This window comes from Bos indicus, chromosome 8 (genome assembly GCF_029378745.1).
Source record: "Bos indicus isolate NIAB-ARS_2022 breed Sahiwal x Tharparkar chromosome 8, NIAB-ARS_B.indTharparkar_mat_pri_1.0, whole genome shotgun sequence".
Taxonomy (NCBI): Eukaryota; Metazoa; Chordata; class Mammalia; order Artiodactyla; family Bovidae; genus Bos; species Bos indicus.
This window is the reverse complement of record NC_091767.1, coordinates 79,406,186-79,428,649: the sequence shown is the minus strand read 5'-3', so window position 1 is coordinate 79,428,649 and position 22,464 is coordinate 79,406,186. Positions and strand designations below refer to the sequence as shown.

The 22,464-nt window shown below is 42.5% G+C and overlaps 2 protein-coding genes across 7 annotated transcripts in view; both read left to right on the top strand.

Moving 5' to 3' along the window:
• Positions 1-1,320, top strand: part of TUT7 (terminal uridylyl transferase 7) — a 58,758-nt gene extending 57,438 nt beyond the window's left edge. For all 5 annotated transcript variants that reach the window (XM_019966527.2, XM_070795072.1, XM_070795073.1 and 2 more), the window contains one exon: positions 303-1,320. In XM_019966527.2, coding sequence (XP_019822086.2) covers positions 303-370 — 68 coding nt within the window. In that variant the 3' untranslated portion in view covers positions 371-1,320. The remainder of the gene's footprint in view (positions 1-302) is intronic.
• A 6,178-nt stretch (positions 1,321-7,498) lies between these two features.
• Positions 7,499-18,921, top strand: ISCA1 (iron-sulfur cluster assembly 1). Of its 2 annotated transcripts, XM_019966517.2 has the most exons (5): positions 7,550-7,687; positions 11,919-12,023; positions 14,798-14,851; positions 17,415-17,520; positions 18,626-18,921. In XM_019966517.2, exons 2-5 carry the CDS (start codon positions 12,003-12,005, stop codon positions 18,772-18,774), a joined length of 330 nt encoding a protein of 109 aa, XP_019822076.1. In that variant the 5' UTR covers positions 7,550-7,687; positions 11,919-12,002; the 3' UTR covers positions 18,775-18,921. The 2 variants fall into 2 exon arrangements, with proteins under 2 accessions (XP_019822075.1, XP_019822076.1); XM_019966516.2 differs by lacking the exon at positions 11,919-12,023 and having other exon boundaries at positions 7,499-7,687.
• The last annotated feature ends 3,543 nt before the right edge of the window (positions 18,922-22,464 follow it).

The following is a 22,464-nucleotide window of genomic DNA, read 5'->3' as shown; positions in this document are numbered from 1 at the left end:
GAGTTTATTCTGTTTGGTTGCAGATGCAAAGCAGAGCTTTAAGAAGTTCTCCTGGCCTCTGTACCAGTAGTGAGCATGCATGTCATAACATGACGTCACTCTAGCAGCTCATCTGCGTTTAGAAAGAATATGACGAGGCTTTTGTTATACCTTTTTATATCTAGCCAGATGACTTGATTCAAAACAAGTGACAAGTATGAGGTTTCTGTAAATAATTAACCATAAGAAGTAATTGTATAGCGTTTACGATAAAGTGAGGCCTGTTTCATTTATGTTGGGTTTTGTTTTTTCCCCTCCTCTAGGTAGCCTTTCCAGTAAATATATGACTCAGGGAAAAGCCTCAGCGAAGAGGACCCAGCAGGAATCATGAGGGAAGGAAAATGCCGCATTCTAAATGGCCACTCAGGCGTTCTATTCACTTTGAAAATTAGGTTCATTTCACAGGACACAGCAGCATAGATCAGGCTTCGACTTAACATTTAAGGGAAATGTCAGATTTTTTTAACTTAATGAAATTGTTAATGAGGAAAAAATGTTTAATATAGTCTTACCTACTACAGATCCCTATAGATTTAAGGATTTCAATAGAAAGCCATGATGTATGTATTTAAGACAGGTTTAAAAAAAAATGTAACTATGGGCCAGTATTCATTGAATACAATTTCAAGCTTTTTAATTATTTCAGAGCACACTAAAAATAGTGGGCTGATAAACTCCAAGTAAATTAATCCTTTATAAATCCTTTTTGTTTGTTTTAAAGAGGGGAAATTATATTTATTGTTGTCAACTGAATCCTTGTGAAAGCGTGTCAAACGTGTGAACTGCTACTGCTGTATTTACGATTTACAAACCTTATTTTATTGATATTTGTAGAATTGATAACGTGAACATGAGTACCTATTATGTGAGCCTCCTACAGATGAGCAGAGCCACTGAAGGGCTTTTGATTTTTTCCCTCTCTAATTTTAAGTTGACATATAACTACTATGGTCATAAAAATGAAAAGACATATAAATACTATGGTCATAAAAATGAAGGAAAACAATAGTCCTGGTTGCTGCTAAAAACATTTGCAAAGGAAAAATGACAAAATAAAAGTAATTTTTACTTTTTATGATACTCCGAAATCAGGGTGGATGACTTTTAAAATCCCTGATGATTAAAGAGGCTATTTCTACCAATCACAAGTTTGATTGGTATCATTTTGATCTGACTGGAGCCTTCATGGAACTGTTTCTCTAATTCATGAGCCCTTCAGAAGTGGTCAGAGCCATGCCTCGGATTATCATTTTGAAATAAAATCAAGATTTCAACCTGTAATTTTATCCACCTTACTTTCCAATGAGAGTCCTAAATTTCATGAGGAAACCAGGTGAAGGATTAAGGGCGGTACAGCTCTGCTCCCCTTTATTCCTCGCTCCATCTCCATGTGCTCTTGCCGTCTGGTGTTCACTGACAGCCAGTGCCTGCCAAGTCCCGGGAGTGTGCAGATGAGTCCCACAGACTTCAGGGCATGAATGCATAGGGAGGGCTGCTGGGGGTGCTTGCTGGGCAAGCATTCCCAGATAGAAGAGGGCTCGAAAGGAGCACACCTGTATGCTTTTCTTTTAAACAAATTCCTTGAAGACATTTTCCAGCTGAAGAAGAATCATATCAAAATTAACTTTATTTATTTGGGGCGGCAGTGGGGAGGGCTTCCCAGAGGACCCAGTGGGTAAAGAATCGGTCTGCAGTGCAGGAGACACAGGTTCGATCCCTGGGCCAGGAAGATCCCCTGGAGGAGAGCATGGCAGCCCACTCCAGTAACCTTGTCCGGAGAGTCACATGGACAGAGGAGCCTGGTGGGCTACAGTCCATAGGGTCACAGAGTCTGACACGATTGAAGCCACTGAGCCTGCACGCACGCACACATTTCTTTTTTGGCTGTGTGGCTCTGCAAAGTTGACTGGACATAAAATTCTAGTCACTTTCCTTGAAAAGATTTGATACCATTCTGTTGTCTTCTGGCATAGTCACAGAAGACTACAACCAATCTTATTTTTGTTCCCTTATAGGTTTTATTTTTCTGTTTGGATGCTTCTGTGTTTATTTCTCCTTACACCTTTTGTATCAAACAAAGGTTTGACATTAACTTTTGTCTGAAACAAAAGTGAATCCAGTGTCTCTCCCCACCTAAGTTTTGTTGTTTGTTTTAGAATATATCTTTTTCATAATTTTATTTCTCAGAAATATTTTTCTTTCTGAAATGCCTCTCCCAATCATCTCCTTCCTTTCTGTTGGGAAAACTTGTCAAGCTTGATCTCCAGGTGACTGGCTTGATTTTTAGTGTCATTCTGCCATTTCTCACATTAATTTTTTATTACTGTACATTTAATTTTCTTGAACTTACCTAACTTACCACCCATCACCTTCCTGTTCCTGTCTTTTAGTTTTTTATCTTTCTTTTCAGGATGCCATTTTCATATATCCTTTTAAGAATGTTTAAAAGTTCCGTACATTTTATTCTGACTCCTAGAGTAGATTCTGTCCAATGAATTTGATAGCTTTTTCAATTCCTCACACTGCATGAGTGGGACAGTGACGAGTGCTTGCCAGCAGACCTGGATAATGTGTTGTCCTTGGTTCTTCACTCCCTTTACTTGGGTGCTGGTCCCAGCCCCTTCTCAGCACCTCAGCTAGGGGACAGGTATATCTGTTCCATGCTGAGTCCAGTTTCCAGGGCGTGGCTATCTTGCAAATGCAGCTGGCCTGTCTCTTACAAGATCCAAAAATGCCCCACTACCAGGGTTCTCCCTTCCTCTTCCTCTCAAAAACAAAAATATTGAAATCCATTTTCATACCTCCAATCTGCACTTTTTAATCTCTTGCTGAGTGTTCACAGTAGCAGCAGTATGCACAGTCAGAGGTACTATTAAGGTGTTCTGAAATACTTCAATTTATTTTAAATAAATAAATATATTACCCTAGTGGAAAAAATATCCTGTGTAGGTAAGTCAATAGGGTTCATGTTACAAGCAGAAAAATGTTGAAAAAGCTAACAGAATTTAACAAACCTCTCTAAAACTGCAGAGATGTGCTCAGTACTTATTTTTTCTTCTAAAGCTGGCTTATTTGGATAACAGCAGTCAAGAATTTAGCATGCTTTGCACTGACTGGAATTCTTGACTTAATTAGGTTCTGGCTCTGCCATTTTTCCCGGAGAAGGCACTGGCGACCCACTCCAGTACTCTTGCCTGGAAAATCCCATGGGCAGAGGAGCCTGGTAGGCTGCAGTCCATGGGGTCGCTAAGAGTCAGACAGGACTGAGCGACTTCACTTTCACTTTTCACTTTCATGCATTGGAGAAGGAAATGGCAACCCACTCCATTGTTCTTGCCTGGAGAATCCCAGGGACGGGAGCCTCGTGGGCTGCCGTCTATGGGGTCGCAGAGTCGGACACGACTGAAGCGACTTAGCAGCAGCAGCTGCTATTTTTCCAGCTGGAGAGTAGCAAATCCCCCTAACCTCTAAGCAGTTCATTTTCCTTGACTGCAAAATGGAAATCATACCTGCCTTTCCACAGTAGTGAAGATCCAGTGCAGTCTTACCCAGAGGACACTTTAATGTATAGAACTCTGAAATTAAATCCTGAAGTGCAGTGTTGAACATTTCCCCATTGTAAGTTTTTAACCTATTAGTGTAAATCTAGACGTGGTTATACCTTGCAACCACTTCCAACAGTTCCCACACATGCCTTATTTTGACCCCACAGAACAGCTGCTACTCTGAGATAAGCACATGGTTTTTTACATAGTCATGAAGACACTCCTCTAACGTGTCATTTTCTTTCAGGAATCTGCACCAGTTTCAAATAACATGAGGTATACCTCATCCACTGACAAGTAGATTATGTGATTGAGTATGTACATGCAAAACCGCCAACAAGTTAAAAACTGAGTTGTTCAGTCCAGTTGCTAAGTTGTGTCTCACTTTGTGAGCCCATGAACTGCAGCACACCAGGCTCCCCTGTCCTTTACTACCTCCCAGAGTTTGCACAAACCCATGTTCATTGAGTTGGTGATAGTATTTAAAAACTGAGTAGTGTGTATTAAATATTAGATTGGTGAAAAAGTAATTGTGATTTTGGACCCTGAATTTTAAATTACTATAACTAGGCTCAAACATCTTTATTAATTAGAATAGGAACCATTACAATCAACACAATTTTGCCAACAAGAAATGTTTGTTTACTCCTGTAGCATAAAAATCCATCCTTAGGGATTCGATGAACTCTTGCAAAGCATTTCCTGCATTCTGCGGGTTGTGTAAGTGTTTTTCCCTGCAAAAAGTTGTCATGATACTTGAAGTAGCTGGTTGCTGAGAGGTCAGGTGAATATGGTGAATGAGGGAAAACTTCATAGCCCAATTTGTTCAATTTTTGAAGTACTGGTTGTGTGACATGCATTGTCATGGGGAAGAATTGGGTGCTTTCTGTTGACCAATGCTGGCTGCAAGTGGCTGCAGATGTAGCAGTTTTCAGTACCTCTCATCAATTTACTGAGTATATTTCTCAGATGTAATGGTTTCACCAGGATTCAGAAAGCTGTAGTGGATTAGACCGACAGCAGACCACCAAACAGACCATGACTTTTTTTTTTGGTGCAAGTTTGCTTTGGAGCCTCTAGGTCCAACCACTGAGCTAGTCACTGCCGGTTGTATAAAATCCACTTTTCATCGCACGTCACAATCTGATCCAGAAATGGTTCGGTACAGTAGCATAGAATAAGAGACGATTCAAAAAGACGGTTTTTTTTATTTGCAGTCAGCTCCTGTGGCACCCACTTACCGAGCTTTTTCACCTTTCCAATTTGTTTCAATGCAAAACGACCCTAGAATGGTTGATGTTGAGTTCTTGGGCAACTTCGTATGTAATTATAAGAGGATCAGCTTCGATAATGCTCTCAATTGGTTGTTGTCAGCTTCTGATTGCTGGCCACTGCATTCCTCATCTTTAAGGCTCTGGTCTCCTTTGCAAAACTTCTTTACCCCCCACTGCCCTATATGTTTGCCCACTGCCCTATATGTTCGTTAGCAGTTCCTGAGCCAAAGGTGGTGTTGATGTTTCAAGTTGTCTCTGCTGCTTTACGACCCATTTTGAAGTCAAATAAGAAAGTCGCTCAAATTTGCTTTTTGCCTAACATCATTTCCATAGTCTAAAATCAGCAAGTAGTAATTAGCAAAAAACATAAAGTGAGAAATGCACATTAAAATGGTATATAACATAACCACATTTATTTAAGAATGTATCCCAGTATCAAATGGCTGCTGCTGCTAAGTCGCTTCAGTCGTGTCCAACTCTGTGCGACCCCATAGACGGCAGCCCACCAGGCTCCCCGGTTCCTGGGATTCTCCAGGCAAGAACACTGGAGTGGGTTGCCATTTCCTTCTCCAATGCATGAAAGGGAAAAGTGAAACTGAAGTGTCTCAGTCGTGTCTGACTCTTCACGACCCCATGGTCTGCAGCCTACCAGGCTCCTCCATCCATGGGATTTTCCAGGCAAGAGTACTGGAGTGGGGTGCCATTGCCTTCTCCAATCAGATGGCAGATTTCAATATTACAAAACCGCAAACACTTTTGCACCAACCTAAAAAAGCTTCCCAGTTGTCGCTAGTGTTAAAAAACCGCTTGCAAATACAGGAGAAGACGTAAGAGATGGGGCTTTGATCCCTGAGTTAGGAAGATCCCTTGGAGGAGAGCATGGCAAGGCTTTTTTTTTTTAACTTTTTTATTAACCAACTTTACTTTTTAGAGCAGGTTTAGGTTCACAGTAAAACTGAGCAGAAAGCAGAGTTCCCTTAAGTGTGCAGTGCCCCAACCTCCACCACTGTCCACATGCTGTACCAGAATGGGACATTTGTTAACAATCCAAGAACCCACACAGGCACATCATTATCACCCAGAGTCCATTGTTTAAGATTCATTCTTGGCATAGCACATTCTGGGGGTTTAGACAAATGTATAATGGTATTGTACCATATAAAGTATTTTCACAATTTATGGCATCTTCCAGTATGCATTACCCATTAGCACAGTTCATGGAATGCTCCTGTATGCCCTGTACTCTTTCAAGAGCTTTTCGTTTAATTCTCACCATACCTGTAGTAGAAGGGATGAGAAGGAACATGCCTTGACCTAGATCACCCACCTAGTTGAAGATAAGCCAAAATTCCACGCTACCATCGCCTAATCCCAGTTTCTTATGTGTATAGCGGGGCTTAGAAAAATAACCATCCTCTTACTGTCAGTGTGATTGCATCTCAATAGCAGAGAGACAATCACTTGAATTCTTAACTAACCAATTATGTAGGATCTGAGGGATGAAATATAACTGGGCTCTAATAAACACTTCACACTCCACTCGCGGTGGTGCGCACAGCGAGGGACAAGCGGGAGCCCTCTCCTAGCCCAAACTCGTCACTCCAGCCCAGGCCCGGCATTTTTAAATTAAAAAAAAAACCAAAACACTGAACAATTCTTTCCACATCAAAACACTGCTCGAGAATCCATCCTCCTCCCCCCCCAAAAAAAATCCATCCTCCCCAGCACCACTCCACAGAACCCCTCCTTTCCCCCTTTACCTCTAGCACTTCCCCCGAGAAATGCCTCCTTTCCTGTGGTTTCCTCCCATCTGCAACCGCTGCTGCACTTCCTACCACGATCTCTTTCCTTCCATTTTACCGGGCTTCCTGTTAATAATGCCCAGGTATAGTGCCTGGGGTGGAGAAGGCAATGGCAACCCACTCCAGTACTCTTGCCTGGAAAATCCCATGGACGGGGCCCCGCATAGAGTCGGACACGACTGAAGCGACTTAGCAGCAGCAGCATAGTGCCTGGGGCTCGGGAAATATTTGTGGACTAAAAGGGAGCCACAAAATCTGACAAGCAACAGGTATTCAATAAAGTTATCGACTGATACTCGCTATAAGAGTATCCCCCAAGCTGTCCAGTCACATCTTACAGTAAGATTGGATTCCAACCTAAAGCGAACTTTGCATTAGTACCATCTTTCAACCTCCCTACCAGCTTGGGGAAGGCGGAAGGGTGGTTTATTGATCTGCGGTAATCCTACACTCCTAAAAACTGCCTCGCTGAACCAAAAAGGAAGACGGCAATGTGTGGAGCTGCCCGGGCCTCGGATCCATTCTGTCCTTGAAAGCTGCAGCTCCCCGGCCTGTGGACTTATCTGAGCTCTTAATCGGCGGCGCCGCACCTTGTCCAGAGGGCAGGGCGAGGTACCGCGCGCCCCCAGAGTCCACAAGGCGGAGCTCATTCCACGTGCCCCAGCGCCGCTAGAGACTGCGAGCCAAGACAGCCGGCAAAGAGACGACCTTTCTTTTGACCCTTGCGCCCCGCGTCACGTGACCGAGGCCCTAGCGTCGCGCCCCGCCCCCCGCCTGTCACTCACATGGATCGCCCAATAGCGATCGCGAGGGCGGGCCCTTGAGGGGTGGAGCCTGGGGCTCCGTGCGCAGGAGCTTGTGGCGTCAGAGCGCTCGCGGTGTCCATGGAGAGAGGTTGAGATGGCCGACCTCCAGCCCTAGACACCGGGGCGGCAGGACGGCGAGAATGTCGGCTTCGTTAGTCCGGGCCACTGTCCGGGCTGTGAGCAAGAGGAAGCTGCAGCCCACCCGGGCCGCCCTCACCCTGGTGAGTGGCTGGGGCGCGTGGCCGGGCCGGTGACATTGGTTCACCTCTGCCCCCCGCAAGGTGGGAGGTCAGGGTGGCGGGACACTGCACGGCCCGACGACTGCGCCCTAGACCCGTTCCGCAGCCGCCGCATCGCCCTCACCGCCTGCTCGCCCCTGCTGCTGAGATAAACAAGCGCGGGCGGGCGCGGCTCCGGGAACCTGGGCCCAGGAACTACGTTTCCCAGCAGGCCGCGCGCTGTAGCGTGCGGAGGGGGGAGGGGCGTTGTGAGCGTGGCCCCCGGCAGTCCAGCGCGGCTTTCCGGGACCCTGGGGCCGCGTAGGGGCTGCAGTGCTGGGGATCGTGGGTGGTTTAGAGGTTGATGTGCCAGGTTCCAGGCGTAACGGGTGAATGAACCAGCTTGAGGCCCTTATGAAGGAGCCGAGTCGAGCCCAGCCGGAGGACCTCAGTGGTGTGCGCGAGGGCCGTGAGAGCACAGACAACAAAGCCCACCACCCCCCTTGCGAAGATCAAAGCTGCAGTGCACAAAGGGTTGCTTCCTGATGTCTGAGGTGGAAGAGGCTTTGAGATACTCTGTGCTTCCAGCAGTCCTAGGCCGTAGTGACTCTGACAAAGAAGAAAGAAGGCTACATTTCTATCCTGAGTGAGTTTACAACGTACTCAGGGTGAAAGGTCAAACACACTCAAAGGGGACCAGAGTACGTGCTGTAGCTCCTTAACAGGATTAACTGTGCATGCTGGTTCCTCGTACTGCCCAGTTTTGTTTTGTTTTTAACTGAGGGAAAAGTCACAGAAGATTAACCATTCTTAAACGTTCGATTCGGTGACGTTTAATACATTCACAGTATTATGGAACTGTAGTTCATACACACACCTGGCCCCAAAGGAAAACCCTCTGCCCATTAAGCAGTCACTATTTGCAGTTTTAAAAGATTAATTTCATAAGAAAACTTACAATCAGCGTTCTTCTCACACACGACTCTTGGTTAAGAAACCTTTGCGCAAGCATTTCCTGAAGACTGGGGAAAAAAGATGAGAATGAATCATGGATTTCGTTCAATCTAATGCCATCAATAACCTCAGATATGCAGATGACACTACCCTTATGGCAGAAAATGAAGAGGAACTAAAAAGCCTCTTGATGAAAGAAGAGAGTGAAAAAGTTGGCTTAAAGCTCAACATTCAGAGAACAATGATTATGGTATCTGGTCCCGTCACTTCATGGGAAATAGATGTGGAAACAGTGTCAGACTTTTTGGGGGCGGGGGGGGGGGGGGCTCCACAATCACTGCAGATGGTGACTGCAGCCATGAAATTAAAACACACTTACTCCTTAGAAGAAAAGTTATGACCAACCTAGATAGCATGTTGAAAAGCAGAGACATTACTTTGCCAACAAAGGTCCGTCTAGTCAAGGCTATGGTTTTTCCAGTGGTCATGTATGGATGCGAGAGTTGAACTGTGAAGAAAGCTGAGTGCCGAAGAATTGATGCTTTTGAACTGTGGTGTCGGAGAAGACTCTTGAGAGTCCCTTGGACTACAAGGAGATCCAACCAGTCCATTCTAAAGGAAATCAGCCCTGGGTGTTCTTTGGAAGGAATAATGCTAAAGCTGAAACTCCAGTACTTTGGCCACCTCGTGTGAAGAGTTGACTCATTGGAAAAAGACTCTGATGCTGGGAGGGATTAGGGGCAGGAGGAAGAGGGGACGACAGAGGATGAGATGGCTGGATGGCATCACCGACTCGATGGACGTGAGTCTTAGTGAACTCCGGGAGATGGTGATGGACAGGGAGGCCTGGCGTGCTGCAGTTCATGGGGTCGCAAAGAGTTGGACACGACTGAGCGACTGAACTGAATGCCATAAGGCTTGCTGCCGGAAAATTAGGATTTAGCGAAACAGAATAAAGTCACAATCAGGTGGGAGAATTTGTTTTCATAATGGGTCAGTGTTTTAGGTCCATAAGGAGGTGATCCTGTATTCTGCATTCCTTTTTTCTGTGCCACCAAGCCCATTGTCATTTCTGAAGGATACACCATTAAGTCTAAGACCTACATTTCCCACCCTCCTGGGACACAGTCATGGGCCAGGCCTTTGGCACCTCTAGAAATGACTGGGAATGATAACCTAGCTCACTTTCTCAGACCTGAGCTCTCAATCCATGCTTGCTCCTTTATACCCGATTACTTGTTCTAGCTTACCAGGCCAATTCTGTCACCAGCACTGCTTTATCATATCAGTGCTCAGTTCACAAGGACTCTGTGTTGCCTTACTTATATCAACATTTCCAGTTAGCGTGCAGGAGTCTATTGTGTGAATTTATCCGACTTAACTCTCTAGTACACTTCAGTCCCTTTCCCTGTGATCTTAGCTGGTGCCAGAACACACTCCTGTTGCTTTCCACCAGAGGTCTGTGGTAGCAGGCTTGCAGTCATTTTAATCCTGGCATGTGTTGCCTAGTCTTAACACACTGGCTTTAACCACATGTATTGATATCTGCCTAATTTTCAAGTGTTTGCAAACATTTAACACCACCATGTTCATTTAAGTGCAAAAGGGGTGAAATCATCAAAGGACTAATGAGTGAAGAGAGATGAGAGCAAATTTAATGAGATAATAAAACTGGTAAGAAGAGAGAAATGTTAGCTAAATATATAAGCTTTGACATAGATATATTTTGACAAGAATTAGATGTATTGCAACCTTGGAGAAGTGCTATACCTGTCAGCAAGAAATATGATTCCATGTTTTCAGCACCAAATTATCAGCAGTAACTGATGTTAATCCAGGAGAAGTTGGCCGTTTGCTGGAAAGAGAGACTTAAAAGACTAGTCCCAGGCACTTTTATGCAGCCCAAGGTAGGTCCTTGATAGAATACCATAAGATTTCAACCCACCACATCAAAGGCAGTACCCTTGATACCTGCAGAGAACATCCAGGGCGGATGACGTCCCCTTCCCCTACTTCCCTGCAGACCCAGGAATTGATGAATGGTATTGAACATACAGGAGCCAGAGTAATTTTACTCTGGCTAACCAAAGAATTTGAAGATTTAACATTCCACTGTTGGCATGCATACATGCTCAGTCACTTCAGTCGTGACTGACTCTCTGCGACCCTATGAACTGTAGCCCGCCAGGCTCCTCTGTCCATGGGATTCTCCAGGCAAGAATACTAGAGCAGGTTGCCATGCCCTCCTCCAGGGGATCTTCCCAACCCAGGGATGGAACCCACGTGTCTTACATCTCCTCCGTTGGCAGGCAGGCTCTTCACCACTAGTGCCACCTGGGAAACCCCCACTGCTGGCAGAGCCCTTTATTTCCATTATACAAATTAGAATCATTGCAGCCCTAATTTGCTGTTAGAGATATACCCACAGCTGGCCTAAAGCTCAGCTAAAGCTGTAAAGATTAATGGCACATAGCCAGCATCATTCTTGATGCACCGGAGAGAAGTTGATTTATTATATACAGTGAGTGTCTTAAGGCTTAATTTTTAGCTGCACCTGGTTGAGAAGGGTATGGAAACAATATAAGTGAAATACACTGGGGCTCAAGGAAGTGTTCACTGAAGAACTAGCCCAGAAGTCCTTTGGAACAGTGACCAAGCTGTGGGATTTGTATATGGAGATAGTTTAAGGGGTATTACACAGGAAACAGTTGGAAGTAGCCTGAATATCTAACAATGAAAGGTCAGTTACATTAGAGTGAATCCTGTTGGTAGATAGGTAAATCATGATTGTAAATCATTATTTTTTTTTTAAAGGTTTGGGAGTCATAATTCTTCATTCTTTGACTTGGTAGTCCTGTGCAACTTTTTGAATATTTAATCTTTAATACCTAAATCACAGAATGATGATGTATATAAACCATTAAGCATCTGGAAAGTACTCAGCAAACAGTGAATATATGTATGTTATTATACTGTGTGTCAAATAAGAAGCATGTTAAACTTTCAAAAGTAGGCTACAAATTGTGAATAGATACAATGATTACCTGCAGACACAGAAATAGTAAAAGGCAAAAGGGAAACAGCACCATAATGCCATAGCTGTTAAAGAATGAATTAAACAGAGTATACTGTAATATTCACTGGCTACTTATCTGCCATCTTTTAAACTGTAAAATGTCAGATTTATTATGAAACTAAAATAGGTTGTAGCTGTTGGCTCATATTTAGTATACATAATCATGGAGTTAACTTTGGGTTTTAATCTTGTTTCCTTAAACAGCAAAAAATGAAAATTGCCTGGGGAATGACTAAGGAAATACAGTATTGAGGATGGAAAGTTTCTGCTACAAGGAATAGAAACCCTATGGCATTGGATAAAGTAAAAGTATGTTGCTATGAAGTAGTTAAAGTTTTTTCATCTACAGTGCCTTTTCCCGTAATTTCGGCAACAAAAACAGACTGGAACTCTTATTTTTTTAAGGCCAAAATGTCTCACTCAAAGATACTCTCACTTGAAAGAATGTGTTGTTCTGTGATACACGTATGAAAGACATCATTATATTTCATTGAGTTTCTGGGGCTGCTTAAATTTTAATTCACTGACCAAATCTCAGGTGAATTAGACTCATTAATTATACATAAATTTCTTGGACAGATGTGGGTTTCTGAATTGTTTGGGGGAGTATGTTGAAGTTGGAGAGCCATTAGGCATGCAGCGTGTTGTTTTGAAGTTTTTATATTATTTCCTGGAAGGATCTTAGATCCCAAATGTTTCCTGTTCAGTCGTTCTGACTTGTTCTGAAAATCTATCTCTTGGAAGATTCTTTCCCCTGAATTGAGTATTCAGCAAGGTTATCCATCCTCATTAATAGCACTCCTCCCAAGGGGGTACGTTTGGTTTCTGCCTGACACTAGACAGTGAAGACACGTTTTGATTCCTGTAATGACAGTTCCCCAACACAGGTTATTTTTCCCTCAAGCTCCTTTCAGTATGAGATGTTGAACATCAACCACTTTGTGATAAGTGAACCACTCTCTCTAAATTGTTTTTGTTTGGTTGCTTAAGTGTTTTCTACCAGGAGTTGAAAAAAAAAGGAAACATGTTACTTTTGTAAAGGCAAATTAGACAAGTTAGACAGTTATAGGGCTCAGGAGTTCCCTGGTTGTCCAGTGGTCAGGGTTTGTTGCTTTCACTGCCAGAGACTGGCCCAGGTCCAGTCTCTGGTTGGGATGAAAACAAACACCAGGGGGTGTAGGAGCAGCGTAGCGTGCATGCCCCTATCTTATATCACACAGCGGCACACCTCCGAGCCACCAGCTATAAACCAAGGTTCCACATCAGGTTGGACTTGCAGCAGATATTTTCCGGTGGCTGTGACATGTATTTTTTAATTTACTGAAAATCTGTTGATTGTAATTTGATAGTAATTAGGTTAATTTCTCTCACAAGGGAAATTTGACCGGGAAATTTTGGAAAGCTAGTTTTTACTGGCAGTCATTTAGAAGGGTAAATAAGCACTTAAAATTTTTTTCACTAATATTTCTGTAACTATTTGAAGCTGACATACTGTAATCTCAAAAAAAAAAAAAAAAAAAATCCATAATCCTTCAGCATTTCCTCCTTTCCCCGACCACCATCCCATTCCAAGTTGTTGCTCTGTTGGCTCCTGTTCTGATAGAACTGTGGGAAATGGCCTTTTAAAACCTTAACCCACTGTGATTCATTTAACTTTTTTTTTCAATGATGCACAGTAAGAAATATGTACACAGCATGTATTAATAACCGAAGTCAAAGTTTCACAAACTGAATCAAGTTCAGTGCATTGATTTATCTTCTATTTTGGTGGGGAGGGAGAGGGTTGATTTTTTTAATGCCAGTCTCAACCTTCTAAATTGGTTTCATGACTTTTCTTGGGCCCAGACTCTGCTTCAGCATCTTCATTTCTGGCCAAGCCCCCACAAGACGGAGTGAAAGAGCGCACCCGGGCCATCCGTGGAGTCCGCTCCCCCAGCACAGGCATGAGTTACGGCCCCAGTGATGGTCATAATGTCCACTCAATTTAATAACCAGGGAAATGCATGTATAGAAATTAGAGAGCCAGCACAGCATTGCCAGCTGGAGGAGCTAGTAAAACAAAAAGTAGGAAAGATGCCTCTTCATGATGACATACTCTCATCATTGTAGTAACAGATGGCTTACGTTGAGCTCTTTGTTCCGGGCACTGTTCTAGATGCTCTTCATTAATTTGCTCATTTACTTTTCACAAGAATCCTGAGGAAGAGGGACTTTTATCCCTGTTTAAGCCAAGTACTGAGCTAAGACACAGCTAAGAAGTAGACTAAGAATGCCCTGGGACAGGCTTTCTCCCTGGAAAAGCTTTTTCCTCAAGGAAGTTTATCTATACACATGTAGTAAGTACATCGAGACATTTTATTTTGAGAAAACTAGACTCAGTTAAACAGCATTTCTCCTGAAAACTCTTATGTGTCCTTCTTTGTATCTTTGACTAGTGTAGTTCTGGTCGTTTAGATATCCGAGATGCTGATTTAGGAATCTGAACATTTGGTGGGATTGGCATGAGAGGCACACTCTGTGTTATTTGATGTGTTATTACTCTATGTTACTTTTTTCTCTTAAGTGTGCATTTGTTGGCTCTGAATAGGTTTAGGGTAAGCAGAATGAGCAACAGAGTTAATAATGACCAACAGGGAAAATGCCTGAAAGTTGCCTCTCCCAGTGCAGCGCTTGATGTCACTCACAGAGTGTTGAGTGCCTTCTGGGTGTCAGACAGTGTGCCTTTTGCTGAGCATCATGTAGGGATACAAAGTATATGCTGACCAGAAAAATTAAGTTTGTGATCTAAGTAGATAGTACCATAGAGATTATGACGGGAGCCCCTCCTTGACCAGAGTAGAGGAAGGAGGGATGAAGAGGATGTTGCTAGTAGATATATTTTTTTTTAATTTTAAAGTGTTTTTAATTGAGTAGAGTTCATATGCCTCCATAAAATCCAAAAGGTACTTTGGCAAGAATGGAACATAAATTCATCCCATGAATTTGTTAAAGATTAGTCCTGAATTCTTAAAGCCTAGGAAATACAATGCTTTGAAGAACGAAAAATTTGTAACTAACAACTTGATAACCTTTTCTTTTTTCAGACACCTTCAGCAGTAAACAAGATAAAACAACTTCTTAAAGATAAGCCTGAACATGTAAGTAAAACCAATCAGACAAATATTTCCTAACAAATTGAAGTTGTGTTTCCACAATATGTTTATCTTGTGATAAACAGTATACTTTCATTAATTAGGGGTTTTTATTTAAAAAGTGAAATATGCTCGTGATTGTTAAATGCAAATAACACAGGTTGTTATGAAAAGGAAGTCACTCTCTCACCCCACATTCTTTGTTCACTCTCCCTTCAAAGAGGCAGCCTCCTCGTGTCCTTGCAGAGACATCTGTAGTTTATTTATACCTCGACCAGGGTTTCTCAGCCTCAGCACCGGTGATGTCTTGGACTGGGTAGTTCTTTGTTGAGAGTGAATTGCAGGATGTTTAGCAGCACCTCTCGCCTCTGCCAGAGTAATTCCCTGAGGGGAACCACCAGCCTGGGCTTTGCTTTTTACGTTTGCATGTGTGTCTCTTTTCCTACCTGGGTGAAAACATACCATGCAGGCGGTGATAACGCTTTGCTTTGCCCCTGATAATATAGTGTGAACATCCTTCCCTGTCCTTATGTAAGGTCCTCATGCTTTTTCATGGCTGCATAGACTAGTATATTCCACTGAACAAGTTTATGTAGCCAGGCTCTCATATAAAAGGTCTTTGGGGTTGTTCTCTTTCGATGCTGCCACAAATATTATTCAGCATGTATTTACTGTCTGTAGCATGCCATTGCTCTAGACCTGTAGGCGTAGCTTAGTTCATCTATGTCGACTATATTCTTAGATGTAGAATTGTTCAACAAGGGGTGTGCATATCATCTTAGTGCATCATTAATTATCTAAGGGATATGTAAATGACTTCCAAAACAATCAATATTTGGTGATTAGACAACAGAGTAATTTCTGGGTTCTTTTGCACAATCTGTGTTACGGTATAATGGGAGTTCTAGCATGTTCCTCCTAAGAATTATTAAATCTAAAGTGTATCAGTGTTCCAACTCAGTTTGGGTAGACTAAAGACCAGAGCATAAATTGACGAGTTGACACAATTTTGCTTTGTAGTGTTGAGGCATGTTTGTTCACGATGTGAAAAGGGTTGACCAGGTGCTTCATCAGGTGTTACTTGTGGCGTAAGCACTTCCTTTTCCAAACTCTAGTTACCTAAAGTGCCTGAGTCTATTCCTGATAGTTGAACTTCCTGCTACTGTGAGTCTTCTGTTGTAAAGATAAAAGCTAAGTTAAATATTTATGACATGTGCTCCAGAATTTCAGTCAGGCAGTTTATTATTTATCATGTTGAGTATGTGGAATTTCCTCACAGATTCTCAAAGCTGTCCTCTGAAAGTGTGGTAAGACTACTGTCTCCTTGTTTGAGGACAGAAGAGAGTGCTCTGAGTGCTCCGGTTCCTCAGAACCCCCAGATGGCTTAGCATCTAACTCACGCTCTTCACCAGCTGTCTTCCCACGTTATAGTTACTTTACTGGAGCAAGCACATGTTACTGCTTTTCAGGGAAACAAGATGAGCTTACTAAAATGATACTTCTTATGATAATGCTATATACACACATGAAAAAGAAGATGGGACCCCAGAATAGAAATTGGGGAAATGTTAGAAAATTACACAGACGCAGACATTAGTATTTTAAAAGTGCTCTTTGATCACTTTTTAAATTTCCTGTGTCTGTGTTGACTGCAATCTTTTGCTTTCTGGTAGTCGAGAATGTTTACAGAATTACGGCCCCATGTCACGTAGAGGCAAAATGAGATTGCCAGGTGACGGCCTATGAACCTTGGTGAACCTGTAGGGAGACTTCTGGGAGCGTGGAGCAAAAACATTTTTGAGAAAGTCCAATTTTCTTAGATAGTCATCTCTGCTGTTGGATATTTTTTTCCTTTAAAAAAAGCAAAGGTGATTATTCCTTTTTGGATTAAAATTCTTCCCTTAAAAATGGTTATTCCCAGACTAAATGGCTAATAGTAATCGTTAAGTAGTGAACTTGGGTTTAGGTATAGTGGAATATTATAAAGGCATTAATTGCAAATGGTAATTATGCAAGTTAATTACATGGGGAAATGTTTTAAGTGGAAAAAACAGAGAGTCAACTTTTTTATTTCTACTCCTAATAAAAGCTATGCTTGGGGAATGCCCTGGAAGTCCATTGATTAGGACCTTGGGCTTTCACCGCCAAGGGGGCAGGTTCAGTCCCTGGTCAAGGAAGTAAGATCCTACGAGCTGTATGATGTAGCCAAAAGAAATTTAGGTTTTATATGACATAGGCTGAGAGAAAACAGGAAGAAACACATAGCTCATTTTTATAGTAGCGATGACTATAATTTTGGGGGGCAGTTTTCCCTTTGTATTTTTTCTTTGTATATAATTGGTTTTTATTCTTTTTCAGATCCCTGCCAGCATTGTAGTGATACGTGTAGATAATTGAGATGTTTATATGCTAGTTTCTCATTCTGCTTCCTAAAGGGACATTTTATAACAGAAATCTAATATTTATCTTTCACTTTTGAAGAAATGAATATCAGATAGGGCTTTTATTAATATAATTGTTTAATCTGTGCTACCTCAAAACCAAGTTTACTTTTACAATGCCTTTTCAGGTTGGTGTGAAAGTTGGTGTCCGAACCAGGGGTTGTAATGGCCTTTCCTACACTTTAGAATATACAAAGACAAAAGGAGACTCTGATGAAGAAGTTATTCAAGATGGTGAGCTTTAAACAAACTTTTTCTGGGCACTCTGTTCTACCTAAAATGTTGAGCCTTCTGAAGCCTGAAGAGTAATGATGATAATAGTAAGAATGGTGTCTAATGCTCACTATGAGGGAGACGTGGTTTAACAAGCTTTCATATGTTAACTGTTTTATGCACAGCAACTAAATGCAAATAGTTCTATATTGCCCCCATTTGGCAGATGAAGAAACTGAGGCACTAAGAGGTTAAATATGTTTGCGTAAGGTCACACAGCTAGGAAATGGCCTTGTGAACATTTGAACCCAATCAAGTTTACCCCGGAGCTGTCCTCTTAGTAACCAGTTGATATATTATTGGATAAACTTACTTGTTTCAGTTATGAAAGGTTATCATTGTGTGTCTAAAGATTTTAAGATGATAAAACTTCAACCACTTGAATGAACAAACCACTTTGGTGTGAAGCATCTACATCAAATAAGTAAATATTATTTTAAAATCAATGCATAAAAGTATCTTAATCCTGTAATCTTTTATCTGACTCAGTTTCTTGTAAGGAAGAAAGCTTTCTTAATCCATTTGTATTTATGAGGATACCTACCTCCACCTACATAGTAACTAGGAAGTTATGTTATCAGTTTTCCAATCCGTAAGTAGAAAAACAGAACTACTTGTCCTGATCACTCTGATTTCATCTTATTAAATCAGTCCATTGTATCATAGTCCTTTGTGTTTCTCTAGGCTTGGAGGTTTTTTGTGTGCACAGATGTCATTTCAGGATGTTCATTAATGTTATTGACTGCATCTTTACAGCACTCTTACTGAGAATATACAGATTTTCATCATGTGGCAAATTTCAGTTTTACATAGAATTGCCATGGAATTTGCTTGTGTACAGCTGTCTAGCCTAGTACAATTGTTTTTGACATAAATTATTGTGTAGGAAAGGGGACAGACAGGAAACTGAGCACTGCATTCCTTAAAGGAAATGAGACAGATTCAAAAGCGTCTTGTTTGACTTCTGTTAGTGGTTACTATTTAAAGTTCAGTTGTGCTTTGAATCAGCACGTTCCAGGGTGAGCATGACTCATGTTCTATGACTCAACGTTTTCTTCTCCCTCAGGAGTCAGAGTGTTCATCGAGAAGAAAGCACAGCTAACACTGTTAGGAACAGAAATGGACTATGTTGAAGACAAATTATCCAGTGAGTTTGTGTTCAATAACCCAAACATCAAAGGAACATGTGGCTGTGGAGAAAGCTTTAACATTTGACTCCTCAGGACTGCTCGGGCTGTAGGCCGCCGGAGACCTGTGGAAGCTCTGGGGCTTACTGAAGAAACCATGTGACTGTCACGTGATTAAGGTGTGTAATGTATGGCTGCCTTCCAAGGAAAATAAAGTGATGCATTCGAAAATGAAGCCAGTGTGTTAGATTCCAGAGAATTGATACTTTTGTTCTATATACGAGACAGAAAATGAGAATCCATTGCTCTCTTTGGGTCATCTTTCTAATCTGTAAAGAAAAAGTTAAATTCTCCTTCCTGCATCCTTTCTGTTAGAACTGGTTCCATGAAAGTGGCCTTCCTGGGAGGATTTCAGAAAACGTATTCTTAACAGCTGTGCTTTGGTAGATCTTTCACTTCCCTTCAGAGGCAAGAAGTCTAGACTGCTGGTGTTCTGTGATGGTGTACTGTTTTCCTACCCAGACTTGGCATCGTGTTCCTACATTTTTCATCCAGAATTTCAGCATCAGATGCCTCATTTGCTTATCACCCTGTAGCATCCCCAGCCATTAGATTAAAATAGTGGACAAAGCTTTCCTTGAACTATAGTGCCGAACAGTTCCCAGTGATGAGATCAGAAGGTAAATACTTCACCACCTGTTTTTAAGTCCATTTCTTTTGCCACTCTTAAGTGTCTGCCCAGAGGTGAGACCTCAAGCTGACTCAGATCCTTTCTCTTAAAGTCTCTTTAAGGGACTTCCCTGGTGGTCCAGTGGTTAAGATTCCCCGCTTCCACTGCAGGGGTCATGGGTTCCATCCCTGATCAGGGAAATATGCTGCATGGCAAGGCCAAAAAAAAAACAGCAGGAAGTTCTCTGAAAAGCCATCTAACCCATTCACTCAATTCTTTACCTGGGGAATAAAACCAGAGGAATGCTGATGGGCTTTTGTCCCCCGACACTGCAGGCTGGATTGGGGCAGAGCGGGGACCACCTACATCTCCTGTCTTGGAGGTGCCACACCAGCTCTGTGCTCTGAGGCAGTCAGTGGAGGTAAATGGGTGATCTGGCTTCTTTACCTGGTCAGCATTTTGATTAGATTTCCTTGTAATTTGGAAAGCATATTTAGCTTTATTTTATTTGGGGTGAGAAGAGTCTTATTTTAAAACCCATTTATGTGAATCACCATCTTATTTCACTAAGACTTGGAACAGTAGTTCATACTAGCAGGGAAGAGGACACTGTAGCAACCCAGAATTGTTCTTTTGGAATGTGGTAGTGATTGTGAAGCAGAACACGGGCATCTTTTCTTGTAATTCCCAGCATGTGTACACTTTCTGGATCCTAAGTCCAGTTGCTAAAAGTTTAAGCCTAATATTTTAACCTAACATTTTTATCACCACGCTTTCTTAAAGAATGTTCCTTTTGTCCTTTAGTTATCAATTTTCCTGGATTTGACTTATTAAGTATTCTATGAGATGACATATTTGCTGCTTTTGAAGGCCTGTTCTTATGAATTGAAGTAGCCGAGTTCCTTTATGTTTGACATATTTACTAAGGTACCTGGCACAAGATGCCCCAAAACCTAGAGCAGCAGCTTTATGTAAATGCTTATGAATTTGTATTGTTACTATAATTGTCAACCCACTTATAATTTATGCAATACTGTATATATGTAGAGATTGAATTGCCAATAAAAAAAAAAAAAGAAAAGTAGCCTCTTTGTGATCATAAAGTTGCCTTTTCTTTTAAGACAGCAGGATTTGGGAGTAGAGCCATCGTTGCTACTAGTAGGTAATGCTGGATTTTTCTAACCAGTCTCCCTGCCGCCAGGATTTTCCACACCCAATTCTGTTCCCTCCACTCTTTCAGTAGCTGGGTTCCTTGTGCAGCCTGTTGACAGACCATTTCAGACTGCTCTGGGCTCCAGAGTCCTCATCCTCATCCTCAGCCTCTCGTGCATTGTCTTTCCCCATTTCATTCTAAGGGTCATTCGCTTCATCCAAACTGCTGCCTACACCCTCCCACGCAGATTTGTTCTTTCCTTTCTCACGTGGTATTACTCCTGATACGGAATGCCTTTTCCAACTCTGTGACTTGAGCTTTATGTTCATCTCCTACACAAAGCTGCTTAGCAGTTACCTTCAGGCGTATTTGTAAGCACCTGGTCTCTCCCATCCCTGAAACGTCAAAGATAACCAGAGACAGGCTCTGATCTCAAAGATCTCAGCATTGACAAATTAGACAGACACCAATGAATAGAGTAAGTAAAATAAAATGGTAGGTAAAGGCTAATAGTATTTATTCCATACTTGCTTCATGCCAGGAACTGTTCTGATTAGCATACTCTTCACGACAGCCCAGTAAAGTAACTGATGATTGTCTTTTTCATAAATGAGAAACTGAAGTATAGCATGGATAAAATATTGATAGTTGACCTAAGGTCACATGGTAAGTAGTTGAGTCAGGACAGCAAGCCACAGCAATCTAACTCCAACCCCATGACCCCCACAGTTAGGTCACACTACACATGATAACTGAGATTGCAGATGCACTTCTAAAAAGGTATTTATTTAAGGATGTGGCTCAGAGGTTAAAGCGTCTGCCTCCAATGTGGGAGACCTGGGTTCGATCCCTGGGTCGGGAAGATCCCCTGAAGAAGGAAATGGTAACCCACTCCAGTATTCTTGCCTGGAGAATCCCATGGACGGAGAAGCCTGGTAGGCTACAGTCCACGGGTTCGCAAAGAGTCGGACACGACTGAGTGACTTCATTTCACTTGACTTCAGACAGTAAAGAATCTGTCTGCCATGCAGGTGACCTGGGTTCAAGGTCAGGAAGATCCCTAGAGAAGGGAATAGCTACCCACTCCAGTATTTTTTTTTTTTTTCCACTCCAATATTCTCGCCTGTAGAATTCCATGGACAGAGGAGCCTGGCGGGCTGTAGTCCATGGAGTCACAAAGATGACTGAGCAACTAACACTTCCACTTTTTCACAGGTGATAAGAACCGAGATTGCAGGTGCACTTCTAAAAATGTATCTAAGAGGTTATGACGTGTGAGCTGAGTCTTAGAGGGGAAAGACGGAAGAGAATGAACAAAAGAGGGTTAAAAGCACGCTAGGAAACTAGGCACTTAGAAGACTATGAGGAACAAGGTGCAGGAGACGGGCAGGTGGGCCCAGGACCTGGGACTGACTCAGTTCTTTGGGTGCTGGGAGCTGCTAAGGCTTTCCCAAGGGGGTCATGAAAACAACTACATTGTGAAGTGTCGCTGTGGCTCCCCTGTGGAGCTGGAGAAGGCTACATGAAGAAGGCAGGAGGAAGCTACTGCCAAACCCCAAATGAGATCTGAGGGTGGAGCCAGCGTGAGGAAGGCTTTAGGTGAAGTGGGAGGGACTCCCCTAACACACCAACCCCAGCAGGCTGCCATTTTGTGACTTTGGCCAATCGCATTAGCAGTGTTTGTGCTGGTGTCTGGGTTTTGGTTTGTTGCTTGCACTGTAGTGAAAGGTTGTGGAACTCAGGAGCACTGTCATCTTTGATATTCACTTAGCACCAAGCACATGGTTATTTGGCAGAATAACTCCTACAGCCGTATCATGTCCTGTCTGTCCTGCATCCTGTTCATCCCAGCGCTGCTTCAGCCCCTGGATGTCCTGTGTGGTCACTTGGTGGCACCCTGTGTGACACATAGGCCATCAGCTGCTATGGAGGGAGCTTCAGGGGGAGGCAGAGCC

Excerpts from the sequence above, each read along its gene's own strand:
- ISCA1 (XM_019966516.2), top strand. The coding sequence starts at position 7,607 with ATGTCGGCTTCGTTAGTCCGGGCCACTGTCCGGGCTGTGAGCAAGAGG. Across the intron at positions 7,688-14,797 it reads CCCGGGCCGCCCTCACCCTG|ACACCTTCAGCAGTAAACAA; the intron begins GTGAGTGGCTGG and ends TTCTTTTTTCAG. Across the intron at positions 14,852-17,414 it reads TTAAAGATAAGCCTGAACAT|GTTGGTGTGAAAGTTGGTGT; the intron begins GTAAGTAAAACC and ends ATGCCTTTTCAG.